This window comes from Agelaius tricolor, unplaced genomic scaffold, assembly GCF_023055355.1.
Source record: "Agelaius tricolor isolate 1412-34295 unplaced genomic scaffold, bAgeTri1.0.p SCAF_51, whole genome shotgun sequence".
Classification (NCBI taxonomy): Eukaryota; Metazoa; Chordata; class Aves; order Passeriformes; family Icteridae; genus Agelaius; species Agelaius tricolor.
Genome location: NW_027269311.1, coordinates 602753 through 630110, shown reverse-complemented (window position 1 = coordinate 630110; position 27358 = coordinate 602753). Strand labels below are relative to the sequence as shown.

The window sequence follows — 27358 nt, the reverse complement described above, 5'->3', positions numbered from 1 at the left end:
AAAAACTGGAATAGAACATTGTTCAAATTTAGTAATAGTGAAACTTAACAGAAATTAAATCTACCAAATTTAACAAAAAAACCCTTTGCCTTATTTCATTTAACAGAATGTAACTGAGCATTACAATATTGGGCTTTAATTTAACAGAATTAAAATGAACATCCTTAAAAGTTACAGAGAATGGCATGATATAATTTTGTCCAAGGTTATTAACACAAAAAAACTACTTAAAGGTGAATAAACCATAAATGAAATAACAGCATGATGGTGCACTGGAGGGAATCAAGTTGTAACAAGCATGTTAGAATTATAAGTAAATCAGTTATGAGAAAAACCCACGGTAACTGCAAATTCCATGGAAACAGAAATTCAGTAAGACTTTTTGAAGTGCCAGGTTACTGAAAAATAAATATAATAACGTGCAATTTAGCATATTGCTGAACAACCCAACAGCTGACTGTATCTGGCATCATTTTATATGGCACATTTGTTAGCATTCTTGTTAAAGAAATCAGAACATGTTAAAATTTGATAGGCAATAAGGCATTGCATTTACCGCTTTTCAATAGAGTTGATAGTTATCCATAGGGATAGTTACAGGCTTTGTTAATTGCTGATTTGTCTTTTTGGTATGTGTTTTTGGTCCGGTCAGTTTCTGGCCAATTGTTTTTCAGGCATCTAAAGTAAAATTTGACACAGTATGTGGCCTTGGAGGACCCCAACAGGTCCAATTCTTGGGGTTCCTCTCGAGCATTGGGCAGCATTTTTGTCCACCTGTCCCAAGTATCTGCCAGGTTGGGTCTCTTACCTGTGGTGCGGAGGAGCTCTGAGTTATAGACGGGCCAATCATCTGCTACAAAGGTGTCACGGTTTGACGCTGGCGCAATGCCAGTGCCCCCATGAAAATACATTCTCCCTGGTGTCTGCTGTGAGATGTGACCAGGAATAGAGCAAAGCAGGCTCCAGCTGAGGAATAAAAGGGGAAAAAAACCCCAAAAACTTTATTAACTTACAATATATAAAAGAAACACACAGAACTCAGGATGAAAACCTTCCAAACATTCCTCCTCCCCCCACCAAATTCCCAATACATCACAGTAAGACAAAACCTTGGACTCTCAATTCAGTTACCACCCCTCAGATCACCAACTCTCAGTCCATCACCACCCTTTAGATAATCAGTTCTCAGTTCATCAAGAAGAGAGGAGTCCCTCTTGTGCCATAGGCTTCCCCTGGAAACACAGTTGAGACCTTTTGTGTTTCCATGTCACACGTGGCACTGCCTGGAGATCATTTGCCATCGTGACATCTTCCTTTCATGCCCAGTGCTCTCACCACTGCACATGGACCAGAGCTGCTTCTAGGGTTCCCCTTTTAAGGATGCTTTGCCCTTTGCCCAGTTCCAAAAAAAGCACAGTCTCTCACTTTCGGGACACCTGTCCCTCCCAAATTCAGCCCCTGGGGCCCAGGGATCTCAAGAACAGAGATCTTCTTCTTCTTCCCTGAAGATGGAGGGCACCACCACCCTCCTCACCCGTTGTCTCTGTTCACGCACTCCTTCACATAACATCACTGCACTCTCTTGGCTCCAAGCCATTGCCTCCCCCTAGATGCAGTCTCTGTGTCACAGGAAAAAAATGGTTCTGTTCATGACTATACAAGAGAAGTCCAGCCAAAGGCCATTCCATCACCTCCTCTCAACGAAGATTCTTCGCAACTCCTCTTGTGGCCCATTTCCTCTTCTCTCATCTCTATCTTTCTTCTCATTCAACTCCAGGAGGATCAGTAAGGTTTCCATCATCCAAGAAAAGGGTTAAAAATCTCAGGCTTTGCCTGTCCAGAACTCCCACGGCTGCCCTGCCAGGCACCTTCTCGCTGCACCCCCCTTCTCCTTTATGGCCGGCCGTGCTGCCTGCATGTGATACCGAATTTCAAGCTGGCACAAGCACAGGCACAGGCTCACTCTCTTTCTCTCTCTCTTTCTCTCTTTCTCTCTGGGGGGCAGGCTGCCCGATGACTCTCCAATGTTCCTCCACCCTTCCATCCTGCAGGGGCCTTCACCTCCCCTCTCTGTCCAAGGCCCGGCCTACCTCACGCGGCCGCATGGCTTCCCCTCCCCTGCCAGCCTGCAGCCGAGCAGGGCAGCTCTGACCTCTTTCACAGACAGAACCCAAGAGAGCTCCCCCTGGGAGTTCCCTGCTTTCAACCCCCTGTGTTCTCAGAGGCCTATCCATGTCCTCAGTGGCCACACCAGGTGCCAATATTCAAATCTGAGCACCTATTGGTTTGACAACAGCATCCCAAAAAACTCGCATCCTTTTCAAACCAGGACACTGGCGGAAAAATATTGCCATTTCTTGAAAGTACTCTAATGACCCAGATAATAAAGATTTGCTTGTGTATTATGAAACCAACAGGTATTAACACCTGTGCCCCTTTCCAGGCAGACATCGAGGCAGTGCCACTTGTGCCCTGAGGTGCCCAGCTGGGGTTGGATCTCTCCGAGAGCACCTGAGGGAGAGCAGAGCACCTTGCAAGCTGCAGGTCCCTGACAGCCCCACAGAGCTCCTGTGCCATCAACATCTGCTCTGCTCCAGTCTGAAACAGGGCCCAGCATGGTGCTGGGATCATCAGAGAGCTGAGGTGTGTGCTGGAATTCAATGGCCTCCCCATCCCGCAGCAGCCCTGCATTTCCCTCCTGCAGCCTTGGTCACCAGCCCAGCCATGGAGGCTCTTTGGGCTCTGGAGTGTTGCTGCAGCCGCCAAGGGCAGCTGAGCTCTGCCTTTGGCACAGTCAGGCCTGGCCAGCGCAGGCCATGCTCAGCAATTGCTTGTGTGTGCCTGGCCTTGCTGTCAGCCCCGGCAGCGTCTGCGTGGCCCCTTTGTGGCCCTGTGCTGGCCCAGCCATGGTGGCCCAGCCCCTGTGCAGGCCCAGCCCAGGCCGGGAGCATTGCGGCTGGGAACGGCCCCTGTGCCGTGGTGCCCACAGCAGCCTTGGGGCTCTGTGCCCCATGGCCTCCCTGCTGGGCAGCCTCTGCCAGCTCCTGCAGAGCCCCTGGCACCTGTGGGGCTGCACAGACAGCCCTGCCCCGGGCTCTGCCGGCCTCTGGGCCAGCAGAGAGGCAGCCAGGGCTGGCCATGGCCGGGAACAGGCCCTGAGCCCTGCAGGAGGATGGAGCTGGGCCACAGCCAAACTCAGCCGAGGCCAAAGCTGGGCTCAGCAGCCACGGCTGACAACACATGGGCACAGAGGCTGGCGCTGACAAATGTCCTGGGCCCCCTCCCTGCTCTGTCCGTGCCACCAAGGGCACAGAGCAGCCTCCTCTCTGGGCCACTTGCCTGTTTGCAATGCCTTGCACAGGCGCTGGCCCTGCCCCACAAGGCCTGGCCTGAGTCCTGCCCCTGCACGCTCAGCCAGGCTGAGATGGACACTGATGGTTTCTGGGCCAGGCTCTCGGAGCCCAGCCCAGCTCCCTGCAAGCTCTGCCAGCTGCCCTGAGCTCTGGGCAGCACCAAGGGCCTCTCTGAGCCCAGCCCAGCCCAGCCGGCTCTGGCCCCACAGCTCTGCTCAGCCCAGGCTGCTCTGGGCACTGGCCCCACGGCCTCAGCCCCTGCCAAGGCCACAGCAGCAGCTGCAGCTGCCACAGGACTCAGCCCCAGCCATGGGGGAAGGTGCTGGGCCAAGGCCAAAGGAGGCTCCCTGGCTGCCCTGCTCCCCTTGGGCTGAGGTGCTGAGAGCTCTGCAGCCCCTGCTGCCATCCCATCTGCCCAGGGCAGCACCAGAGCCCCAGCCTTGGGGCCCTCAAGAGCTGCTCCTGCTCCAGGCCCAGGGCCCATGCCAAAGCTGGGACAGTAGCCACAAAGCTGTGCCCATTTCTATTCACTGCTGCTCTGATGGGGATGGATCCTCAATCACTTGCAGGCTGCTGATGGATTTTAGTGCCCTGGAGACTTCTTCTTTCTTGAGCTCTTCAGTTCAGGAATTCAGTGAGAAGAGCTCATAAACATTTGTTCAGAATACCTGAACAAGAAAAGGCCCTGGGGAATATTTCAAATTTTCAGTTCTTAATGTGGTTAATTAGACAGATGACAGAAGTGTACTCAAAGTGAATATACAATAGTATAAAACAATGCCAAGAGTACAGTTTTGTTCTGTTAAGTTTTATTTTCCTGTTTATAGATTGACCTCAGCAATGTCCAATTGATATTGATCCCCAGCAGCTTTTAAAGCAGTTTGAACAGATATGAAAATCAAGACCCTTCATGGCTGACAATCATTCAGAATTTTTCCTCACCCCCTCCCGAGCATTTCCCTCATCCAGCCCCTGGCACTCCTATGGATCAGGAATGGTGTGGCCAGCAGAGGCAGGGCAGTGATTCTTCCCCTGTGCTGGGAACTGGTTGGGCAGCACCTCGAGTGCTGTGTCCAGCTCTGGGCCCCCAATTTAGGGAGGACATGGGGGAGCTGGAGCGTGTCCAGAGATGGGCAACAAGGCTGGTCAGAGGACTGGAAGAAAGTCTTGTGAGGAGCAGTGTCTGAGGGAGCTGGGGTTGTTTCTCCTGGAGAAGAGGAGGCTCAGGGGAGACCTCATCACTCTCTACAACTCCCTGACAGGAGGGTGCAGCCAGGTGGGGGTCAGGCTCTTTTCCCAGGGAACACTGACAGGACAAGATGACACAGCCTTCAGCTGCACCAGGTAAAGTTTAGCCTGGACATTAGGAAATATTTTCCACACAAAGGGTGATTGGGCATTGGAATGGGCTGCCCAGGGAGGTGGGTGAGTCACCAGCTGTGGTGGTGTTTAAGGAAAGACTGGATGTGGCAATCAGTGCCATGATCTGGGTGACAAGGTGGTGTTGGGTCCCAGGTTGGCCTTGATGCTCTCCAAGTTCATCTCCAGCCTGGTTGATTCTCTGATGATTGTGACACTGCAGGGCCCTGGGGAAGCAAGGGGCCATTGTGACACTGCGGGGCCTGGTGGCAATAAGAGGACCATGGTGACACTGTGTATGACATGGCAGCACAGAGCCAAGGGGCCAGGGTGACACTGTGGAGCTGAATGGAAGCAAGGATTCCATGGTGACAGTCTGGGTCCTGCTGGAACCACAGAGGCCACTGTCACCCTGCAGGGACTTGTGGAACCAAGGGGCCATTGTGCCACTGCAGAACCAAGGAGAGCCTTGGGAGAGCCTGGGGACAATGGAATCAAGGGGCCATTGCTCTATTGCAAGGACTCTGGGAACTGAGGGAACAATTGTGACACCGTGGTGCCCCATGGAACCAAGAGTCCCTGGTGACACTGCAGGATCTTGTGTCACCAGGGCTCCATTGTGACACTGCAGCACCAAGGAATTCATTGTGGCACTCTGAGGCCTCATGGAGCCAAGAGGCCACTGTGACCCTGCAGGGCCTTGTGGAACCATGCAGAGCATTGTGACAGAGCAGGACCTGGTGTCACAATGGGGCCATTGTGACACTGCAGGGCCCCATGGAACCAAGGGCCCAGTGCTGGACCTCAAGGACTCCTGGAATGAAGGAAACATGTTTGACCCCATGGTGGCCCTTGGCACCAAGAGGCCATTGTGACAGAGTGGAACCAAGGAGAGCATTGCTGCACTGCCAGACCTCATGGAAACAAGGATCCACTGTGACACTGCAGGGCCTTAGGGGACCAAGGGCCATTGAGACACTGAAGGGCCCAAGAGCCAAGGGACTTTGTGACACCAAGGGCTCCCATGGAACCAAAGAGACATTGTGACACTGGGAGGCCTCATGGAGTCATGGAGACCATCGTGACACTTTAGGGTATCAGGCAACCATGATAACACCAAGTTGTCTGGTAGTGTGGATCTGCTGGAGGGTAGGAGGGCTCTGCACAGGGCCCTGGACAGGCTGGATCCAGGGCCCAAATACAACAAGGTGAGGTTTAACAAGTCCAAGTGCCGGGTCCTGCACTTTGGCCACAACAACCCCTGCAGCTCTACAGGCTGGGGACAGAGTGGCTGGAGAGCAGCCAGGCAGAAAGGGACCTGCAGGGACTGATGGACAGCAGGCTGGACATGAGGCAGCAGCATGCCCAGGTGGCCAAGAAGGCTGGGGGACGTTTTTATGGTGCCAAGTCAGGAACTGCAATGGGGAGTGGGGCCAGAAAGAAAGGGCAAACAGGGATGGGCTGTTTGCCTGGGAGGGAACAGGGCTGGGCAATTGGAAGAAATTTGTACCAGAAGAATAAAGAAAGCAAAGGTGAAGCAAAGGAAATGCTCAGGGCAGTTTGGGAGTGTCTGCCAGGAGCCTGGAGCCCCTAGGGCCTGGCCTGAGGCGTCAGCGCTGCCCCAGCAGTGCCCATGGCCTGTCCCTGCTGCAGCCCCGGCACTGCCACCCCCAGGGCTGTGCCCGGCCCCGAGAGCACTCAGGCCCTGCAGCAACACCAGGGCCACCAGGGCAGCGGGGCAGGGCCACGGCAGCAGCACTGGCAACACCAAGTGCTGCTGCTGCTGCTGCTGCTGGGCACAGCTGCTGGGCCAGCACTGATCTGCCCCAGCTCTGCACACAGACATTGCTGCTGCAGCTCCAGAGAAGGCAACAAAAGACCATCTCTGCAGAAAACTCTGCTGGGAGATCCTTTAGCTCATTTAAATTCACCAAGAGTGCTGCCCCTCATTGACACACTCTGTGGCCACAGGGAAGGTGGAGAGAAACAAAATGAGAAATGGAAGAAACAATGACAAAATCTGTGTCAACAAGATGAAAAACCTAAAAAAAAAGGGAAAAAAGCCCCACAATTAAACCAACAAGAAGAAGTATGAAAGATGACTTTTATTTCAAGCAATTTTCAGACAGCAGTTTAATGTTTCTGAAAGCATCCAGTCATCAGTCTCCACACTGCAGCCTTGAGCTCCTGGTTCCTCAGGCTGTAGATGAGGGGGTTCAGGGCTGGAGGCACCACCGAGTACAGAACTGACAGGGACAGATCCAGGGATGGGGAGGACATGGAGGGGCGTTTCAGGTGAGCAAAGATGACTGTGCTGAGGAACAGGGAGATGACAGCCAGGTGAGGCAGGCAGGTGGAAAAGGCTTTGTGCCGTCCCTGCTCAGAGGGGATCCTCAGCACAGCCCTGAAGATCTGCACATAGGAGAAAACAATGAACACAAAACAACCAAATGATAAGCAGGAACTAACTGGAATGAACCCAAGTTCCCTCAGATAGGATTTGGAACAGGAGAGCTTGAGGATCTGTGGGATTTCACAGAAGAACTGGCCCAGGGCATTGCCATGGCACAGGGGCAGGGAAAATGTATTGGCTGTGAGTAGCAGAGCAGTGAGAAAGCCACTGGCCCAGGCAGCTGCTGCCATGTGGGCACAAGCTCTGCTGCCCAGGAGGGTTCCATAGTGCAGGGGTTTGCAGATGGACACGTGCGGTCGTAGCACATGATGGTCAGCAGATAAAACTCTGCTCCAATGAAGAACAGTAAGAAAAAGAGTTGTGCAGCACATCCAGTGTAGGAGATGTTGCTGGTGTCCCAGAGGGAATTGTGCATGGCTTTGGGCACAGTGGTGCAGATGGAGCCCAGGTCAGCGAGGGCCAGGTTGAGCAGGAAGAAGAACATGGGCGTGTGCAGGTGGTGGCCGCAGGCTACGGCGCTGATGATGAGGCCGTTGCCCAGGAGGGCAGCCAGGGAGATGCCCAGCAAGAGGCAGAAGTGCAGGAGCTGCAGCTGCTGCGTGTCTGCCAATGCCAGCAGCAGAAAGTGCCTGATGCAGCTGCTGTTGGACATTTGCTGGGGCTGCACATGGGGATCTGTAAGAAAAGTAATCATGGAATAGTTGGGTTTGGAGAGGACTTGAAATATCCCAGCACAGGCTGGGGGCACTTTCCCCCCACTGCCTGCCCAGGGCTCTGCTGCCTGGAGCTGTCCCTGCCAGCAGCTGCTTCCCTGTGCCCAGGGCTGGGCCCTGCCAGTGCTGCCAGAGCCCAGCCCAGCCCTGGGGGCTCAGCTCTGCCCTGCAGAGCCCTCCCAGCTCAGGCACTGCCCAGGGGCAGCTCTGGCTCTGCAGGCTCTGATGGCAACATGGTAAAAACCTTGAGGAGCTGTTGGAAAAGCGACACTGATGCTGCCCCTAAGGGCTGATTTCATTTACTGCCTGGTTTTGTAAGACCTCAGGAAAAAAAAAAAATTCTACCTGAAATGAGGGATGAATATCTATGGGCAATTTCCTTTCCATGCAACCTAGAGAAGTAGATTAATAAAGCAGGATTTTCCCTTTTATTCAGGTTCTCCCTTGCTGTGCTCCCTGTATAACCTACTGGGAAATGTTCTGCAGTTCAATGCCATGCTGGGAGCAGTCCTGAACAATCCAGCATCCTCCCCACACAAGGAGAACACTCCCAAGCCTCACCAGCTGTCTCCTGCCACCCAGATCTTGTCCCCCAGCACTGGGAGCAGCTGCCAGGGCTGGCTGAGAGCTGTCCCTGGCAGGCAGCAGAGTCCCTGCCCCAGCACAGCGCCCTGGGCTGCAGGACCCTGCTCTGCAGGACAGCCCTGGGCACCCCTGGCTGCTCTGCACAAGAGACAAGCAGAGAATGTACTCACAGGCTCTGCAGGCATTGGCATGTTCCAGCTGCAGGAGATGGCTCCAGGAGCTGCAGCTGCACTGTCCTGCAGCCAGAGGTTCCTGTGCCAAGGGCTGGCAGTGATTGTGCCCCAGGCACTTCTCAGCCCCTTCCCAGCCCTGACTGATTGAAGCTCTCTGTGCCTCTGGGCTGTGCCCGGGCTGGCTGCAGGCAGTGCCCCAGCCCTGCTGGGCTGGCACAAGAGCTGCTCATCAAGAGAAATGTGCTTTTGAAGCTCTTCTTGGTGACCAGGAGCTGCCTCTGGGCCAGGCTCAGCTCAGCAGCACAGACACAGCACAAGGGCTTTAATCAGCCTCTGGGGCTTTGTGCTCAGGCCCTGGACATCAGTCCCTGAGAGGCAGCTGAAGAAACCTCTCCAGAACTCCAAGGCAGAATCACACTCCAAACTTTCTTGCACTTTTAATGGGTCCCAGAGAGGGACACGACTGAGCAAGTGTCCCCAGGCCCCAGGCAGAGCAGAGAACTGCAGGCAGTGATGACAGGTGGGGACAAAGAGAAGCCAAGTCTTGGTGGCCTGGGGCACAGCAGGGTCTGTGCCAGCAAGGGCTGGGAGGAGACACCTTGTGCTGAGGCCCTGGGGCCTCCTGGCCCAGCCCCAGCCAGGCTGGGCACTGTCAGCCCCTTGTGCTGCCCTCAGCATCCCCCCCTAGCCCACATCCCAGTGGCCTCAAGGATCTGCTGCAAGGAGTCCCTGGGGAGCCTTGCTCAGCAATGGCCCTGGGGGCTCCTTCATGCTCCCTGCAGGGACTGCAGCTTTTTCAAAGCACTTTGGGTTTGGCTTTTGCCTTGGAGTCTCTGAGAGGTTTGTGCAATCCTGGCCTCCAATTATCTGCTGTAATTAGTCCCTGGAGAAGCTTTGTCAGTAACAACACTCAGTGGGGCTCATTAATGCTTCAAGGTACTTCAGATATTTGAAGGTACTTGGTGTTTCCCTTTTGATACAGACTCTGTGAGAGGTTTGTGCAACCATGGCCCCAATTATCTGCTTTAACGAGTCCCCTGGAGAGCTTTGTACTGACACTTAGTGGGGCTCATTAATGCTTTGAGATACTCAAGGTTTTTAAGGTACTTTATGGATTTTAGAATACTTTTAGATACTTTTAAAGATTTTCCTTCCCATACTGAGTCTCTGAGAGGATTTTGTGCCATCCTGGCCTCCAATTCTCTCCTTCAAGGAGTCCATGAGGAGCCTGTGTTGGGTATCTTCCCCCTTTCTGTTTTACAACAAAGATGGAATTGAAAGAATTTTGTAAGACTTTCTAAAAGCATGCAAACAAACATGGGACAATTATCAATACAACAACAACCACTAAGAGAATTAAATGTCCTCTTTTAGCCAGACCTCATCCAACCCTTTAGTCCCTTGGATTGGAAGAGTTTATTGAACCAGTCTTTGTTTTCCACTTGAAGCTTCTTGCACCCTTCCTTCAGTGCCTGAATGCTCTTGTGGATTGACTCGCTGTGGCTGGAGAGGTTCATGCAGCACATGCCCTCAGAGTCTACACAGCCATGCCCATGTGCCCAGAGTAAAAACTCTATCGCTGTTCTGCACGGTGGCGTGTCTGCTGGTCTCTGTGTCTGAGAGCAGCCACTCAATGTGAGGGAGGCAGCATTGGTTTGCTTACTCAACAGGCACCCAGGATGGTCTGATTGTCCTAAAGCTTTAGCTGCAGCCACCCAAGGGAGTCCAAATTGGGGGTGCTACCATCTGACGCCTGGATTAAAGCTTTTAAAGCCATCTCTCTGATATCATCCAATACTTCTCTGTGGATACCTGCTGCTTGATCATCTGGTAGGCTGTGTTGTCCTTCTCCAGCTGGATGGTTGATTGTCAATTCTGCCCTTGCCTCATTATTAGCATAGTCTGCTATTAATTGATTTAGTAAACACTTCCATCCCCTTCTCACAGGGTGTATTCTGTAGGTGACAACAACATGGTCATAATATATTTTAAATCATAGGGAGTTAAGACATGTAAATATGGCCCTCATTAGGCCATTAAAACAAGGTAAGTCCTTCCTATGGTCTTTAGCTTCCCTACACAGATCCTTGATTTCCCCATAAAGCAATGGCTGATAGCTGGGATTCTGACCCCTTCTAATATACAGCGGCAATGAGGAGTTTCGAGACTATTTGCCAGTCTCCTTCCTTACCTGGAGGCATGGCCCAGGGTGGAGAGGATGATTGACAGTGGGGGCGTGACCCGCAGTTGTGGGGGTGGAGTCTGGAGGTTCGTTCAGGGCGGAAGAGAAGGCTGTGGGAGCAGGAAGTGGAGGAGCCAAGATGGAGGGAGGATGGTTGGGCTCCCAAGTCACATTTGGGCTCCTTCCATCTTGAGTCTCCAGGGCATGATGCTCCAAGACAGCGTGGCCATTGCCAGCTTGGACCATCGTGGAAGGTCTGAGAAAGGCAGGTTTGAGGGGAGGTCCCAAGTTAGGAGTGACCAACGGATTGAGTTTTCAACAAAATGCTTGCTGGTGAATGGTGGTGTGGAAGATGGGGAGCATGCGGGGTGCAGTGGGGTCCCTTTTGATCAAAAGCTTATACAATTTAACTCCCACTGAGTCCCAAAATTCTGTGGTATGGATTTCATCAGCAGAGGCGTCTGGAAAATTTTTAATGATCCTCCTCATGATTGATTTTAATTCGTTCTTTGAGAATATTTTGTCATGATCAGTGAGAATTGAAGCATCCGTATATGCTCCTTTCTACTTTGGACCTCTGGCTGCCCATTTTTCTCTTTCTCTGCCTTATGGGGAAGAGCCACCGGAGGACCCCAAATCAATTATGGGATGTGGGTGCATATTGTAAAAACACAGTGGCAAAACGGGCAATAAATGTCTTGCATTTCCCCAAACCCACCTGCAATCCTATGCAGGTGAAACCATCGTTGTCCCTGCCGATCCTGTGCAAGGTCCCTTGAAGCAACAATGAATCCACTGGGCCTGGCACAATCCAAAATCCCAGGGAGCGCTGGCCTATCCATCAGCTAACCCCAGCTGACGTGACTGACACAGGGAGCCCTGAGTGTCATGGTCCCTGTTTGGGTGCCAAATGTCACAATGAGGGTGGCTGTGACAAACCTCTCTGGTTCCCTGACTTCAGGGTGAGGGTGGCAAAAATGAAAAGGAGCAGGATCGATGGAGTTGTTTAGAAGGAACTTTAAGAACTGGGTGAAAAACAATATAAACATGAAGAACATGGGAACAGTATGAGGGGCAGGATCCAAAGACCCGAGAAAAGGGGGAAGCAACAAAATATACCCTTGAGGGTAGAACACTCTAGAACAATAACCCTATAGGGGAAACAAGTAACCAATAGGGGAGGAGAACTTGGACAAGTTAGCATAACAACACTAAAGGCTTATGGGGGAACTCTCAAACTCACCCTAAGTTAAACAAATGATTCCCAGGGCTTGAAACTCATGCCCAGTTCTTCCAGGGTAAAATCTGGCTGACTCTGAGTTACACCCAGGCTAACTCCCACACTGCTGCTTTGCTCTGGTCCCTTGGGACCATGTGGCCCAGCAGAGCCACAATGATGTCCTTGGTTCCACGAGGCCCCACAATGTCACAATGATCCCTTGGATCCATGGTGCTCTGCAGTGTCACGATGGCTCCTTCATCTCACAAGGCTCCCAAGTGTCACATTGGTCTCCATAGGAAGGAAACCACAGAGCCCCTGTGTTTCAGGAGCTGATGAACAGCAACCAGCAGAGGCTAAGGCAGGGTCCTGTCTGTCCTGGCAGGCATGCTTGAAACAACCTTTGCATATTTCACATTATGAATGCAGAGTCCTAATTTAAAACATTTGTGCCTGGAAAAGAGGGATTTTTTTTTTTTTGCATAAAAAGAAAAGCACAGAGCCCTTTCCAGTGTTTGGAAAATAGGAAAATGCTGCCCCTTAGGAGTGAAAGACCAGCCAGACCTGTCTGTCCTGGCAACTTTTGTCTGGGAGCAATCCTTGAATAAACAAAAATTTGGAAGTGGAATCCTAATTTTGGCCATGGATGCCTGGAAAAAATGAACAGTTCTTTTCCATTAAAAGAAGAGCCCAGAGCCCCAGTGTTTCAGGGGCAGATGGGAGTGGCCTTCCACATTCCAAGGTCAGCCAGACCTGTCCAGTGATCCCTGGGAGGCCAAGGCAGCCACACCTATTTCATGTTCCCCTGGTTCCACAGGGGCCCTGCAGTGTCACAATGGCTCCTTGCTTCCATGAGGCCTTGCAGTGCCACAATGATTCTCTGGCTTCCATGATGCCCTCAGGTGTCATAATGGCCCCTTGGTTACACAAGTTCTTAAGGATCTTAATGGTCTCCATGGTTCCACAAGGCCCCACAGTGTCCTGATGGTCTATTGGTTCCATGAAGCCTGGCTGTGTCCAATGGCCCCTTGGTTCCATTGGGGCCCAGTAGTGCAACAATGATTCCCTTGGTTCCACAAGTTCCCATAGTGTCACAATGGCCCCTTCCTTCCATGGGGCCCTGCAGGTCACAAGGGTCTCCATTATTCCATGGGGCCTTGCAATGCCACAATGCTCTCCATGGATCCACGGTGTCCTGCAGGATCACAACGGCCCTTTGGCTCCACAAGGCCCTGAAATGCAGCAATGGCCTCTGGTTCCACAAAGCCCTGCTGCTTCACACTGGCCCCTTGGGACCATGTGGCCACACAGAGCCACAAATTCTTGGTTCCACGAGAACCGAAAGATGTTCTTGGTTCCACGAGGCCCCACAGTATCACAGTGTCCCCTTGGATCCATGGTACCCTGCAGGGTCACAATGTTCCCCTTGGTTCCACAAGTTCCTACAGTGTAACAGGTTCCACAGGGGCCTGCAGTGTCACCATGGCCCACTGGTTCCACAATGCCCCACAGTGTCACAATGGTCTCCATAGGAAGGAAACAAGTGAGCCCCAGTGTTGCAGGGGCAGATGAGAGGCAGTCACCAGAGGCCAAGGCTGGCCAGACTTGACTGTAAGGGCAGATTTTGTCTGGGAGTAACCCTTGGATATAGAGAATTTTAGATGCAGAATCCCAATTTTGGCCATGGGTGCCTAGACAAGAAAGACAGTTCTTTCCCATAGGAATAAAAGCACAGAGCCCCAGTGCTTCACGGTCAGATGGGAAGTGGCCCTTGACATTCCAAATTCAGTGGGACTTGTCAGACAGCCCCCAGGAGGCCAAACCAGGCAGACCTGTTCCATGTTCCATTGACTTCATGGGTGCCCACACTGTCACAATGGTCTCCTTGATTCCATGAGGTCTGGCAATGTCACAATGGCTTCTTGGTTTCATGAGACCCAACAGAGTCACAAGGGTCCATTGGCCCCACGCAGCCCCGCTGTGAAACAATGGCTCCTTCTTTCTATTTTAAATCAATCCCAATCAAACCACAGTTTGACCACTGATCCTTGCTTCCATAGGGCCCATGATTTGCACAATGGTCTCCTTGATTCCACGATTCCTGGATTCCACAGTCTCACCATCGTTTCCTTGGATCTCCATTGTCACAACTGACCCATGGCTCCATGAGGTTCCGTAGTGTCACCGTGGTGGCTGTCAGAGGCTGGATGAGATCCATGTCCCGAGACACCTTGGGATGCTCGGAATGCCCGTGTGGGGCCAGGGCTGGGTCAGGCCTTGGTTTGTGGTGGGACAGAGCCCCACCCCCAGCCCTGGCCTGCCAGAGCTGCCAATCACACAGCAGGGGGTGATGTTAACCCAGCTCTGATTGGCCCAGCTGTCAATCAATCAATCAATCAATCAATCACACAGCAGCAGCTGGTGCTACCCTGGCTCTGATTGGACAAAGAACTGGCAGTCCCACCCCAGGGGCGGGCCCATGAAGGCCCAGGGGGTTAAAAGCCGGAGCACGAGGCCAGCCCAGGGTCTGGATACTGCCTTCTCCTGGGGTTCCTCTGTTGGTGATGCTGGAACCCCAGCAGTTGGTACCCGTGTGCATGTCTTTCTCGGGATCTTTTGTCTTTCCGTTGTTTTCTGTTTCTTCTCCTTCTAATCCTACTTACCTGGAACGTTTTTGGGTAAATTCACATGTTAAGTGTTAAAGGATTTTAGGTTAAATGTGTGGGAATCCAGGGAACCGGGAATATTTCTCTGTCTGCTCTGAGGGGTCCTGACCCCCAGAGAAACACTGCATTTAACCTTTGCCCATGGAGAGGACTTCCAGGACTTTGAGATAGATTAGAATTTACCAAAGTGTGAAATAGATCAGAGGGTAGTATTGTATGTCACTTGGGTGAGAAATTTAGTTTTTGGGATTTTTAGTATGGTGTAGATAAGAAGCAAGAAGGAGGAATTTGGGTGTAGTCCCTGTCTTCTTCTTCATCTACTCCATTTTCTGCAGTGTTGGTGGCACAGGGTGTTTGGTCAAGGAAAGCGCAGTGCAGAGGTTATGATGACAGTCAAGGGACAAGTTATTGGTAGATAAGTAGAAATAATGTAGGTTTTAAAAGTTAATTGGTTAAGACAACTTTAAAAGACCTTGAAACTGTACATTTTGGGGCCATTTTGCGGTGTTTTTCCAGCACACTGAGCCTGGTGTGCACAGCATGCAAAACTTTAGAAAAGATAACAATAAGTAAGAAGTTGAAGACTGAAAAAGTCCCATGCATCCCCTTTCACCTGGCATAGAACTGCTACTGGAGGTTTTTCCCCATCCAGGGAGTCCCCAGAAAGGCCCAACATGAAACAAACATAAATAACTGTTGCTCTGACAATGGCTGTTATACATTGGCTTTTTTCCATAAAGTTGTTTGCTGAAGGGTGTTGTCTTAATTGGCCAATCATGTGAAATGTGTTGATTAAGGTCCACCTGTAGCAAAACAATGAGGTCCACCTTTAGCAAACCAGGATATAAAAGGACTGAATAAAATGGTGGGCTTTAGCCCTTAGCCTTCTGATCTGAGTCAGTGTCATCTCTGATTCAGCGGTACCATTTGGGGATCCTTTCTGCGCCTCGTGACCCAACAGGAGCTTCTCTAACTATGCCTGAAGCTCCCACTGTGCCCATGACAGGAACCCCTGTGAGTGTCTGGCCATCCTGGCTCTTTGGCAGCCTGGGGACTCCTGGGATGTCACCATGGAGCCCCCGTGAGTGCCTGTGACAGATGGGTGCCTTTGCAGCCCAAGGTGCCCTGGGATGTCACCATGGAATGGCTGTGACTGCCTCTGACCACAGGGCTCTTTACCATCCCCAGAAAGCCCTGGGAGGTCTCCATGGAGGCCCTGTCTCTGCATGTGACATTCCAGCTCAGGAACAGCCTGGAGACTCTTGGAAAGTCCCCATGGAGCCCCTCTGAGGGCCTGTTATAAATCTGATCCTTAGCAGGCAACCATCACCAGGAGCCTGTTGGTATGGTCAGTTTCCATGGCAACCATCCCCAGCCCCCTGTTGCTATGGTCAGTTTCCATGGCAACCATCACCAGGACCCTGTTGCTGTGGTCAGTTTCCATGGCAACCATCCCCAGCCCCCTGTGGCTATGCTCAGTCCCTTGGCAGCTCCATGGAGACCCCATGCCAGGGGTGGTTGCCATGGACACCAGCTCAGGCCTGCAGCCAGAGCCCGTTGCCATGGCAACCATTGGCAGCCCATCCCCAGGCTGATGGGATCCCAGAAGCACAGAATTGGCTGAGCTGGGAGGGACCCATCAGGATCCTCCAGTCCAACTGCTGGCCCTGCACAGGACACCCCAACAATGCCAGCCTGGGCCTGGCAGCGCTGGCCAAACGCTGCTGCAGCTCAGAGAGCCCTGGAGCTGGGACCCTGCCCTGGGGAGCCTGGCCAGGGCCCCGGCAGCCTCGGGGCAAAAACCTTTTCCTGACATCCAACCTGAGCCTGCCCCGACTCAGCTGCAGCCGCTCCCTCCACTCCTGTCCCTGGGCACCAGAGGGAAGAGGTTCCCACAGCCCCAGCCAGGGACCCGCTCCCAAGGCTGCTGCCATGGCCACCAGGGCTGCCACCAGCTGGGATGCTCGGTTTCCATGGGCCGGGCTTCAGCAATGGCATTCCCCAATTTCCTGCTCCCGCTAAAACCGCGCTGCCCTCGCTGCCCTCCCGCCTCCCATGGAAAGCACAAAAGGCAAAGATCCCAGGCTGGGATAAGAACAATTTATTGGGAGCAGCAACGAGATAAGGAACAAACAGGAATAAAAACAATATTGTCAACAGAAAGGATAAGAAAAACTATTTACAGGGAAAACTACAACATCAACAACTGTCTGCCTGGCCACGTATTTCATCCTGTCTGGAAAGGACACCCTTCTCCTCAGGCAGAGAGAGCCCCTTTCCTGCCCCTGGCAATGACCTGAGGTGGGAGTGAATGTAATGACAGGGCCATGGCCAGACCCTCACGTTCTTCCATGCCACATCAGGTCATTGGCAGGGGCAGGAAAAGGTGCAGGTGTCTTCCTAGCATGGATCACAGGGAACATGGATCACCAGGGCCCTTCCCAATGTGGGTTCTCCCATGGGGGATGAAGCTGGAGTGGTGCATGAAGCTGCTCCTGCAATCGAGGCATTTGCAGGGCTTCCCTTACTGGTGCCTCTTTTGGTGTCTTTTCATATGAGAACTTGTGGTGAAGCTCTTCCCACACTGGGGACACTCGTAGGGCCTCTCCCCAGTGTGGATGCGCCGGTGGGTGACGAGATTGCAGTTGTGCTTGAAGCCCTTCCCACAGTCAGGGCAGCAGAAGGGCCTCTCCTGGGTGTGAATCCGCTGGTGTTGGAGGAGATGGGAGCTTCTATGAAACCTCTTCTGACACTGGGGACACTCGTAGGGCCTCTCCCCAGTGTGAATGCATTGGTGGATGATGAGGGCAGAGCTGCAGCTGAAGCCCTTCCCACACCCCCCCACACTCATGGGGCCATTCCCCAGTGTGGATCATCTGGTGGCTGATCAGGGTGCTGCTCTGCCTGAAGCTCTTCCCACACTCCAAGCACTTGTGGGGCTTCACCCCATTGTGAAGCTGCTCATGGGCCACCAGCTCTGAGCTCTGGCTGAAGCTCTGTCCACCTTCCTCAGAAGGTGGCTCAGGGTCGGTCTTTCCTCCTCAGAGCACCCTGGGATGGGTTTTGAGCCCCTCCTCCAGTGGGATCTCTGGGGCTTTTCCTGTATCTTGGAATTCACCAGTGTGGAGCCACTTAAAATGGCCTCTTCCACGAGGTTTTGCTGTGGGGATTTTTCCTCCCTGGTCTCCATCCTCAGCCCCTTCCCTGGGGGAGGAAGGACAAGGAGAGGATGGGATTTGCCTCCGTGCCAGAGGGAAGGGGAAGGAGATCCCCCCAGTGCATCCTTGGCAGGACGGGGTTGGCAGCAGGGTTGTCCTGCAGCCAGGGGCCGTGCTGGGCTGGGAGATGGAGCAGGAGAGAGGGGGAAAGGGGCACTGACTTGTTCCTCACCTGCCTGGGTATCCCAGGGCTCCTTCCTGTTTCTCGCAGCCTCCTCGTCCATCCAATCGAGATTTGGGAATGGGAAATCCCGTTTCGGGGACCAAACAAAGGGTGCACACATTGTCTTTTGAACTGGATTGAAGGCAAACCTGGGGGAGAGTCTAAATCAGAATTACAATTTAATAACAAAATGAAGATCAAGGCAATGCTACAGAAACACTGCCTTAAACTGACAGAGTCAGGATATAACCTGACACCCTGTTGCTGGTCAGGGTGGTGGCTGCAGTCCCATTAAATGGTGGCTGCAGTCCTGTGGGAGTGATGAACGTGATTCTGTCCAAGCAGTGATCCTGTAGAAGGGTCTGGTCTTCCTCTGGAGGTCTAGTGGTGGTTCTGGAGCTCTTGTCCTCTGGGAATCCAGTAGGCAAGCTGCTCCTGGTGCTGCAAGGCTCAGCTTATATCCAGGTAGGAATGCTTGGATCCTCCCCCTGGGCGGAGCATCCCACAATGGGATGATGGAATTTGATCAGTCCTGCAGTGACACACAATGGCCCATTCACAGCAGATATCTCCCCTGGAGGGCGTTATCAGGGCTGAGTCATGGAAGAGATCAAGAACACTGCCCCACCTGTTTCTAGCAGTTGATGAAGATGGGGATTGAAAACATGCATTGGGTTCCATCTTACACTGCAACCTGAAACAGTGGGGGAATCCCTGCTCAGGGGGTGAACACCACCCCCCTTACCCAAACTGGCTCAGGTGTAAAACCCCCACCCTGGGAAGGCCACACACACAGGGGACAATGTCACACTTGCCCTGCCCCAGGGGAGGTCTCTGTCCCTGTCACTCCCTTGCTCTCTCCCCTTTTCTCTTTCTTTCCATCTCTCTCTCTACCTCACATTTACTGTTCAATAAAATCCACGATGAATTTTGCCTCATTAGCACCTTTATTGGGGCAGAGGAATCTCTCTTATGATTTTCTTAACCAGATTGTGACATTATTTTGGCACAGTGGGTTTAGGCACTGTTCTCTAACCCCAAGTGCCTTTGACAACAGCATGGTTCCCTCCTCTGAGGAGGTTGTGCTTCTCTCTAGAGGAACTCTTGGAAACTTGGACACAGCTTCCTCTGAACAACTTACAGGAGACCTGAGGAGGAAAATGGCCATTTTGGGTGGCCAGTGTAAAGAAAATATTTTGTTGTCCTTCCTTGAAAAGTTTGTCAAAATCACTGGAGGAAAGGGAGCAAATGATACCAGCGAGACTGAAATGTTTCATTCACTCCAAGGTAAGGAACACAAGGCTGCTAAAAGTCCCACAAGAAGCCCAGCTCAAGTAGCTAAATTCCCAAATAACTCCTGAATTCCCAGGCTTGGGTTCTTTGCCAGATGTGAGAATCATTATTCTCTTCAGCCCTATCACATTTCTTACAGCTACACAGAGCTTTCCCTTCCTTTTCATAATCAGTATTTGGCCAAATTTCTACTTTTCTTTTATTGGAACCTGCCAGCAGCTGAGCTGGAGCTGTGCAGGAACCAATGAAACTTGGAATAGCTGCATCACTGCTTCTCTTGTCAGTTTATTCATGTTTGGGACTTGTTTGCACTTTCATCACAAGTCAGTTGTGGGAAAATCAAATATTCTTCAAAGTATTTTATGCAGACTTTAGTTGGATTTCTACCAAGTTTATTTTGTGCAGTGTTTGGGGCATGCTTAAAGGGTCTCTGTGCCTTCACCCTGGGGGATGCTTGAGAGGGGCTTGGGAGGGTTGTCCCTGTCCCTGTCACCCCAGGCCATTCCCCAGGGGTGTCCCTGTCCCTCTCACCCCAGGCCATTCCCCAGGGCTGTCCCTGTCCCTCTCACCCCAGGCCATTCCCCAGGGGTCTCCATCATTCTCACCCCAGGGAATGCCTGGGGGGTCTCCCTCCCTCTCTCCCCTGTGCCAGGGGGTGCTCGGGGCAGTCTCTGTCCCTCTCAGCCCAGGGGATGCTCGGGGCTCTCTGTGCCCTGGCCCTGGGGGATGCTCGGGGGGGTCTCCATCCCTCTGGCCTCAGGCAATGCCTGTGCAGGGCTGGGCACCAGGGGCTCTGTGTCCCTCTCACCGCTGAGGCTGCTCGGGGCTGGGGGGGCTCTGCCACCTTCTCACCCCTGGGGAGGCCGGGGGGGTCTCTGTCCCTCTCAGCCCTGCTGTGACCCCACCCAAACATCATTGGGGCCACAGGGACAGAGACACCCCCAAAGCCCCAGAAGGGCTGAACCTGGGATTTGGTTTGGGGCCGAGGACTTAGGAAGGGGCTGCAATTGGGGCTGGGGTTGGAGTTGGGGCTGAGATTTGGATTAGAGCTGGGAGTGGGGTTAAGGCTAGACATGGGATTGGCTTTAGGGCTGGGGTTGGGATTGGGTCTGGGGCTAGACAAGTCTGGAACTGGGATGGGATGAAATACAGAACTGTGAGTGTTTCTAAACGTGGAGAGAGATTGAGACCAGGATCAGGGTCAGGTTTGGGACTGAGCTCACCCAGTGTGGGACAGGGGGGATGTCACTGTTGGAAGGTTTGGGGAAAACTGTGGACTGGGGAAAAACAAGCTGTGAATGCCTTCAGTTCGGGATTCCTCTTGCCCAAGTCCATGTCTGGAAGTCACCTGATGTCCAAAAATCAAGAGTGAATAAAAAAATCCACCAGGAGTTTCCCATTTCCAGTCTCATCCCTCTGGGGTTCTGGTGGTCCCCCATCTCAGGGCTGCTGGGGATCCCATGGGTCCTGGGGATCCCCCCTCTCCAGGGTCCTGCTTTTGGATTCTGGGAGGTTTTGGAGTCTCAGGGTCCCCCTCTCCAGCCTCCCCTCAATCCAGCCACTTGGGGTTCCCCCTTCTTTCCACCGCCCTGTCCTGGTTTAGGGCAAATTTGGTTGAAAACCCCCAAAAGGAGTTTCCTCTAGAATGCAGATTCAGCAGCCCCACCCTCAGACAGTTCGGGAAAATATTTCCTTGGAGAAAAGTGGAAAAAAACTTTATTTACCAGGCAAAGCATTCACCAGCATAAAAATTGAACAATATTAAGCAATAAAACCTCCTGCTGCTTCAAAAAAGATGACAAACTCCACAAGTCCCTCCTTGGGCTGTAGCTCAGTGCACTCAGTCCCTTATCAGTCTCTTATCAGTCTCTTATCAGTCCGTCCTGCATTGGAAATGCCTTGGTCCACGCCCGGCCAAGTGGGCCACAGGTGGGAGCTGCCAGTGGTGTTCTGGGTGTTCAGTCCTGTGAAGGTTTTAAACAGCTCCAAAGAAAAAGAAAAACCACAGTCCAGGCAACTTCTCTGCCTCAGAGAGCTAAAACCTAACTAAAAGCAAAGGAGAGCTCTGTCCTGCCCTCTGTCCATCCAGGAGCCGGAATGTGGAGGAGTGAGTGCAGTGTCTGAAAAGAAACTGCAGCTTCTTCCTCCTCCCCTTGGCTCTCAGAACCAGCCTTAAAGGATATCCGGGGCTCGAGTCCGGGATCTGCCGGCTCCGAACACTCTCCAAAAAAATCCTCCCGGAGACCCCTGGCTGGAGTTATTTGGGAATTTAGCTACTTGAGCTGGGCTTCTTGTGGGACTTTCAGCAGCCTTGGGTTCCTCACCTTTGAGTTAATGAACTTTATCAGTCACGTGGATATCATTTGCTCCCTCTCCTCCTGTGATTTTAACAAACTTTTCAAGGAAGGACAACAAAATATTTTCTTTACGCTCCAGACCCACAGCAGCCATTTTCCTCATAATTTCTCCCATAAGTTCCACAGGACGAAAGAGGGACTGTGTACAACTTTCTGAGAGTTCTTCCAGAAAGAGCCACAACCTCCTAAGTGGAGGGAACCATGCTGTTGTCAAAGGCACTTGGGGTCAGAGAAACAGTGCCTAAACTCACTGTGCCAAAATAGTCTTGCAATCTGGATAAGAAAATTTTCAGAGAGATGCCTCCACCTCAATTGAGGTGCTAGCAAGACCAAATCCAAGATGGATTTTATTAAACAGTAAATGTGAGGTAGAGAGAGAGATGGAAAGAAAGAGAAAAGGGGAGAGAGCAAGGGAGTGACAGGGACAGAGACCTCCCCTGGAGTGGGCCAAGTGTGACATTGTCCCCTGTGTGTGTGGCCTTCCTGGGGTGGGGGTTTTACACCTGAGCCAGTTTGGGTAAGGGGGGTGGTGTTCACCCCCTGAGCAGGGATTCCCCCACTGTTTCAGGTTGCAGTGTAAGATGGAACCCAATGCATGTTTTCAATCCCCATCTTCATCAACTGCTAGAAACAGGTGGGGCAGTGTTCTTGATCTCTTCCATGACTCAGCCCTGATAACGCCCTCCAGGGGAGATATCTGCTGTGAATGGGCCATTGTGTGTCACTGCAGGACTGATCAAATTCCATCATCCCATTGTGGGATGCTCCGCCCAGGGGGAGGATCCAAGCATTCCTACCTGGATATAAGCTGAGCCTTGCAGCACCAGGAGCAGCTTGCCTACTGGATTCCCAGAGGACAAGAGTTCCAGAACCACCACTAGACCTCCAGAGGAAGACCAGACCCTTCTACAGGATCACTGCTTGGACAGAATCACGTTCATCACTCCCACAGGACTGCAGCCACCATTTAATGGGACTGCAGCCACCACCCTGACCAGCAACAGGGTGTCAGGTTATATCCTGACTCTGTCAGTTTAAGGCAGTGTTTCTGTAGCATTGCCTTGATCTAAATTTTCTTATTAAATTGTAATTCTGGCTTAGACTCTCCCCCAGGTTTGCCTTCAAACCACTTCCAAAGACAATGTGCGCACCCTTTGTTTGGTCCCCGAAACGGGATTTCCCATTCCCAAATCTCGATTGGATGGACGAGGAGGCTGCGAGAAACAGGAAGGAGCCCTGGGATACCCAGGCAGGTGAGGAACAAGTCAGTGCCCCTTTCCCCCTCTCTCCTGCTCCATCTCCCAGCCCAGCACAGCCCCCGGCTGCAGGACAACCCTGCTGCCAACCCCGTCCTGCCGGGGATGCACTGGGGGGATCTCCTTCCCCTTCCCTGTGGCACGGAGGCAAATCCCATCCTCTCCTTGTCCTTCCTCCCCCAGGGAAGAAGCTGAGGATGGAGACCAGGGAGGACAAATCCCCACAGCAGAACCATGTGGAAGAGGCCATTTTAAGTGGCTCCACGGTGCAGAATTCGAACGTGGAGGAAAAGCCCCAGAGTTTTCACAGGAGGAAGGGCTGCAAACCCAGCCCAGGGGGCTCTGAGGTGGAAAGACCCACCCTGAGCCAGGAAGGTGGACAGAGCTTCAGCCAGAGCTCAGAGCTGGTGGTCCATGGGCAGCTTCACAATGGGTAGAGCCCCACAAGTGCTTGGAGTGTGGGAAGAGCTTCAGGCAGAGCAGCACCCTGATCAGCCACCAGATGATCCACACTGGGGAATGGCCCTATGAGTGTGGGGAGTGTGGGAAGGGCTTCAGCTGCAGCTCTGCCCTCGTCACCCACCAACGCATCCACACTGGGGAGAGGCCCTACGAGTGTCCCCAGTGTCAGAAGAGGTTTTGGACCAGCTCTGATCTCCTCTGCCATCAGCGGATTCACACCGAGGAGAGGCCCTTCTGCTGCCCTGACTGTGGGAAGGGCTTCAAGCAAAACTCCACCCTCGTCACCCACCAGCGCATCCACACTGGGGAGAAGCCCTACGAGTGTCCCCAGTGTGGGAAGAGCTTCACCACCAGCTCTAACTTGACCAGACACCAACGGAGCCACCAGTAAGGGAAGCCCTGCAAATGCCCCAGCTGCAGGAAGATCTTCATGCACGCTCAAGCTTCATCTCCCATTAGAGGGCCCACATTGGCAAGAGTCCTGGGGATCCATGTTCCCTGTAATCCATGGTGGGAAGACACCTGTCCCTTTTCCTGCCTGTGCTGATGATATGATGTGGGATTGAAAAACATGATGGTCTGGCCATCGACATGTCATTACATTCACTCCCACCTCAGGTCATTGCCAGGGGCAGGAAAGGGAGTCTCTCTTTCCCTCAGTGAGGAGAAGGGTCTCCTTTCCAGGCAGAGGAAATTGTGGCCAGGCAGACCCAGTGAGTTGTGTTTTTATTTTCCCTGTAAACAGTTTTATTTATGCCTTCTGTTATCAATCTTGTTTTTGTTTCTGTTTGTTCCTTATCTCGTTGCTGTTCCCAATAAATTGTTCTTATCCCAGCCCGGGATCTTTGCCTTTTGTGCTTTCCATGGGAGGCGGGAGGGCAGCGAGGGCAGCGTGGTTTTAGTGGGGGCAGGAAATTGGGGAATCCCATTCCTGAAGCCCAACCCGTGGAAACCGAGCATCCCAGCTGGTGCCAGCCCTGGTGGCCATGGCAACCACCCCTGGCATGGGGTCTCCATGGAGTTGCCAAGGGACTGAGCATAGCAACGGGGGGGGGGGGGGGTCTGGTGATGGTTGCCATGGAAACTGACCATAGCAACAGGGGCTGGGGATGGTTGCCATGGAAACTGAGCATAGCAACAGGGGGCTGGGGATGGTTGCCTGCTAAGGATCAGATTTGTCACAGGCCCTCAGAGGGGTTCCATGGGGACTTTCCAACAGTCTCCAGGCTGTTCCAGAGCTGGAATGTCACAGGCACAGACAGGGGCTCCATGGAGACCTCCCAGAAGTTTCTGGGGATGGTAAAGAGCCCTGTGGTCAGAGGCAGTCACAGCCATTCCATGGTGACATCCCAGGGCACCTTGGGCTGCAAAGGCACCCATCTGTCACAGGCACTCACGGGGGCTCCATGGTGACATCCCAGGAGTCCCCAGGCTGCCAAAGAGCCAGGATGGCCAGACACTCACAGGAGTTCCTGTCATGGGCACAGTGAGAGCTTCAGGCAAAAGCTTTTTTTCTTTATTGGAGAAAATCCTTCTGAGTCGTGAGATGGAGAAATGACACCCAACAGCCACCATGGATCCTCAAACTCCTGCAGGGCCCCTAGACTCTTAAAATTCCTTCTAGGAGAGGACACTGGGAGAGGCTGGATCCAATCCCAGACCTAGAATTTTGCAAAGGTGTAAAAGATTGAACAGGTGGAATTCAAATTTAGCACAATTTGTCCCACAAGATTAACGATGGAATACCAGATAAATTAGTATAAATACAGCTCTGATTGCGTCTGATCATGATCGGACAGAAAGATCTTAACCAGAGTTATTTACTCCACAGTTCAGGAGCTATAACAATTATTAGAATATAGTGCTCTAGGAAGCAACAGGGCACCTTGCTGTAGTCATTGGAGCCCATTGCAGGCAGAGCCTCCTGCTCCAGCAGGAACTGCCTTGCCTGTGCCATCAGCAGGGCAGGTCCCGCTGCAGGAAAAGCCCCAGGCCAGCCCCAGCACAGGGAAGGCCTCGGGCACAAGGGCAGAGTGCTGTGCTGGGAGCTGTGCCAGGGAGAGCCTGAGGCACCAAAGGCACCTTGGCAGCAGCAGCTGCTTGCAGGCCATGGCCAGAAGCCTCCCTTGGCAGCCCGGCCTGGTGGCCACCACTGCAGAGCTGCTGCCTCAGGGCTCATTCCTGGCTGGCCTCTGAAAAGCCACTTCTGCTCCAGGAGCCTGACTGGGAAGCCATTGGCCCCAGCACCTGGGGGACAAGATATCAATGACAAAACTCTTCATGCCAGCAGAGCCAAGGCAGGGGCAGAGGAAAGGGCAGAGCCAGGCCCAGGGGACAGGGCTGCCATGGTGATGGCTGTGAGGTCACTGCCCCTGCAGCAGCCTGGCTGCCCTCAGCAGACATTCTGGCCAGAAGCGTTGTGAGGGCACCCAGCACAGCAGAGAACCCACATGACAGGAATTCTGTCCTTGGGGATGAGAGGGTTTCACTGGGTCAGGTTGCACAAAGCTCCTGATCTTGGACAATTCCTGGGATGGGGAATCCAATTCTCTGGAAAAACAGTTGCAATTTCATGCCACTTTCATAATTGCAAAATATTTCCTGTTCTAACAAATGTAAATCTTCCCTCATTTAGCTTAGAGATATTGACCCTTGTTTTGTCACTGCAAGATTTGGGAGAAAATAACTTTGATCACTGTTTTTCCATTTTCACAGACCTTGGAGAGGAGTAAAAAATCTCCCAAGATGGGGTTTGGAGGCCTCATCACAAAACCGGCAGGGAGAGTCTCCAGGCTCTGGGGTCAGTGGTGTGGAGACTGAGGACAGAACAGGGGTAGCCTGGGAGGGATGGAAGGGCGGTTTCAGAGAGGCTGGAGCTTTTCTTCCTAGTGGGAATGAGCCTGAAGAAGACATAATAGCACCAAGGGCAGCTGGGGAGGCCCAGAGTGGACACCAGGAGAAAGGAATTTCCCTGCCAGGGCAGGGCTGTGGTGCAGCACGTCCCCCAGCAGGAGGCTGGAGCAGCCCAAGGCTTTGTGTGGGCAGGCAGAGGCAGGCAGGAGGCAGAGCTGTCAGCAAAGGAAGGGGCCAGCCAGGTGGGGCAGCCGGGGGATGCCCACAGCCTGCAGGGACAGAGGCGCAGGTTTGCTCAGCACCAGAGACACCTTTGCCTTGCTTGTCCCCACCTGTCATCACTGCCACCAGTGTTCTCCTCTACCGGGAACCGGGGGATGCTTTCTCAGTCCTGTCCCTCAGAAGGATCAATTTAAAGTATGAGAAACTTCATTGTTTCACCCTCTTTTTGAATCCCTGAGAAGTTCTTTGAGCACACTCTGAGGGACTGTGTCTGATGCAAAGAGCAGCAAAGGCCCAGAGGGTCATTACAGTCCTTGTGCTGTGTCTGTGCTGCTGAGCTGGGCCAGGTTCCTGGCCCAGAGGCAGCTCCTGGCAAGGGCAGCAGAGCTGCAGAGAGACAGCTCTGGCCAGGAGCAGCTTCTGGGCACAGCCCAGCAGGGCTGGGGCACTGCCAGGGCCCCTCAGGGACACCAGCAGGGCACAGACAGAGCTCCCAGGGGCTCAGCACTGGCAGGGGCTGTGGCATGTCCCAGAGGGGGCTGTGTCACAGCAGCTCCTCTGTGGCTGTGTCATGGAGGCACAGAGCAACTGTGATGGCAGCAAGGGGCTGTATGACAGCACAGAGTGGGCTGTGTGAGGTCACAGATTGGGCTGCGACATCACAGAGTTCATTGTGTGACACCACTGAGCAGCTATGGCATCATAGAGGGGACTGTGTGACATCACAGAGCAGGCTTTGACATCATGGCATGGCTGTATGACATCACAGAGCTGGCTGTGAGGTCAAAGTGTGTGCTGTGACATTACAGAGTGTCATTATGAAATCACAGAGAGGGTTTTGTGGGATCACTGAGGGGGTTGTGATATCACA

The 27358-nt window shown here is 52.8% G+C and overlaps 2 protein-coding genes across 2 annotated transcripts in view; one reads left to right on the top strand and one right to left on the bottom strand.

Annotated features, from left to right (window-relative positions):
• Positions 1 to 23803, top strand: part of LOC139604468 (zinc finger protein 391-like) — a 200497-nt gene extending 176694 nt beyond the window's left edge. The window contains exon 3 of the mRNA XM_071455622.1: positions 23425 to 23803. Within this exon, the coding sequence (XP_071311723.1) occupies positions 23425 to 23803 (379 nt within the window). The remainder of the gene's footprint in view (positions 1 to 23424) is intronic.
• On the bottom strand, positions 6630 to 14215 carry LOC139604429 (olfactory receptor 14J1-like). The gene is made up of 4 exons (XM_071455579.1): positions 14153 to 14215; positions 10788 to 10858; positions 6936 to 7452; positions 6630 to 6671 (listed from the first exon to the last, which is right to left on the bottom strand). The coding sequence occupies exons 1-4, from the start codon at positions 14213 to 14215 to the stop codon at positions 6630 to 6632; spliced, it is 693 nt and encodes a 230-aa protein (XP_071311680.1).
• Positions 23804 to 27358: the final 3555 nt, after the last annotated feature.

Coding starts and splice junctions, on each gene's coding strand:
- LOC139604429 (XM_071455579.1), bottom strand. CDS start 14,215: ATGGATCTCATCCAGCCTCTGACAGCCACCACGGTGACACTACGGAAC. Junction 7,453..10,787: donor ACCCTGGGCCATGCCTCCAG/GTAAGGAAGGAG, acceptor TCATTGGAGCAG/AGTTTTATCTGCTGACCATC. Junction 6,672..6,935: donor TGTACTCGGTGGTGCCTCCA/GCCCTGAACCCC, acceptor CTGTGGCCACAG/AGTGTGTCAATGAGGGGCAG.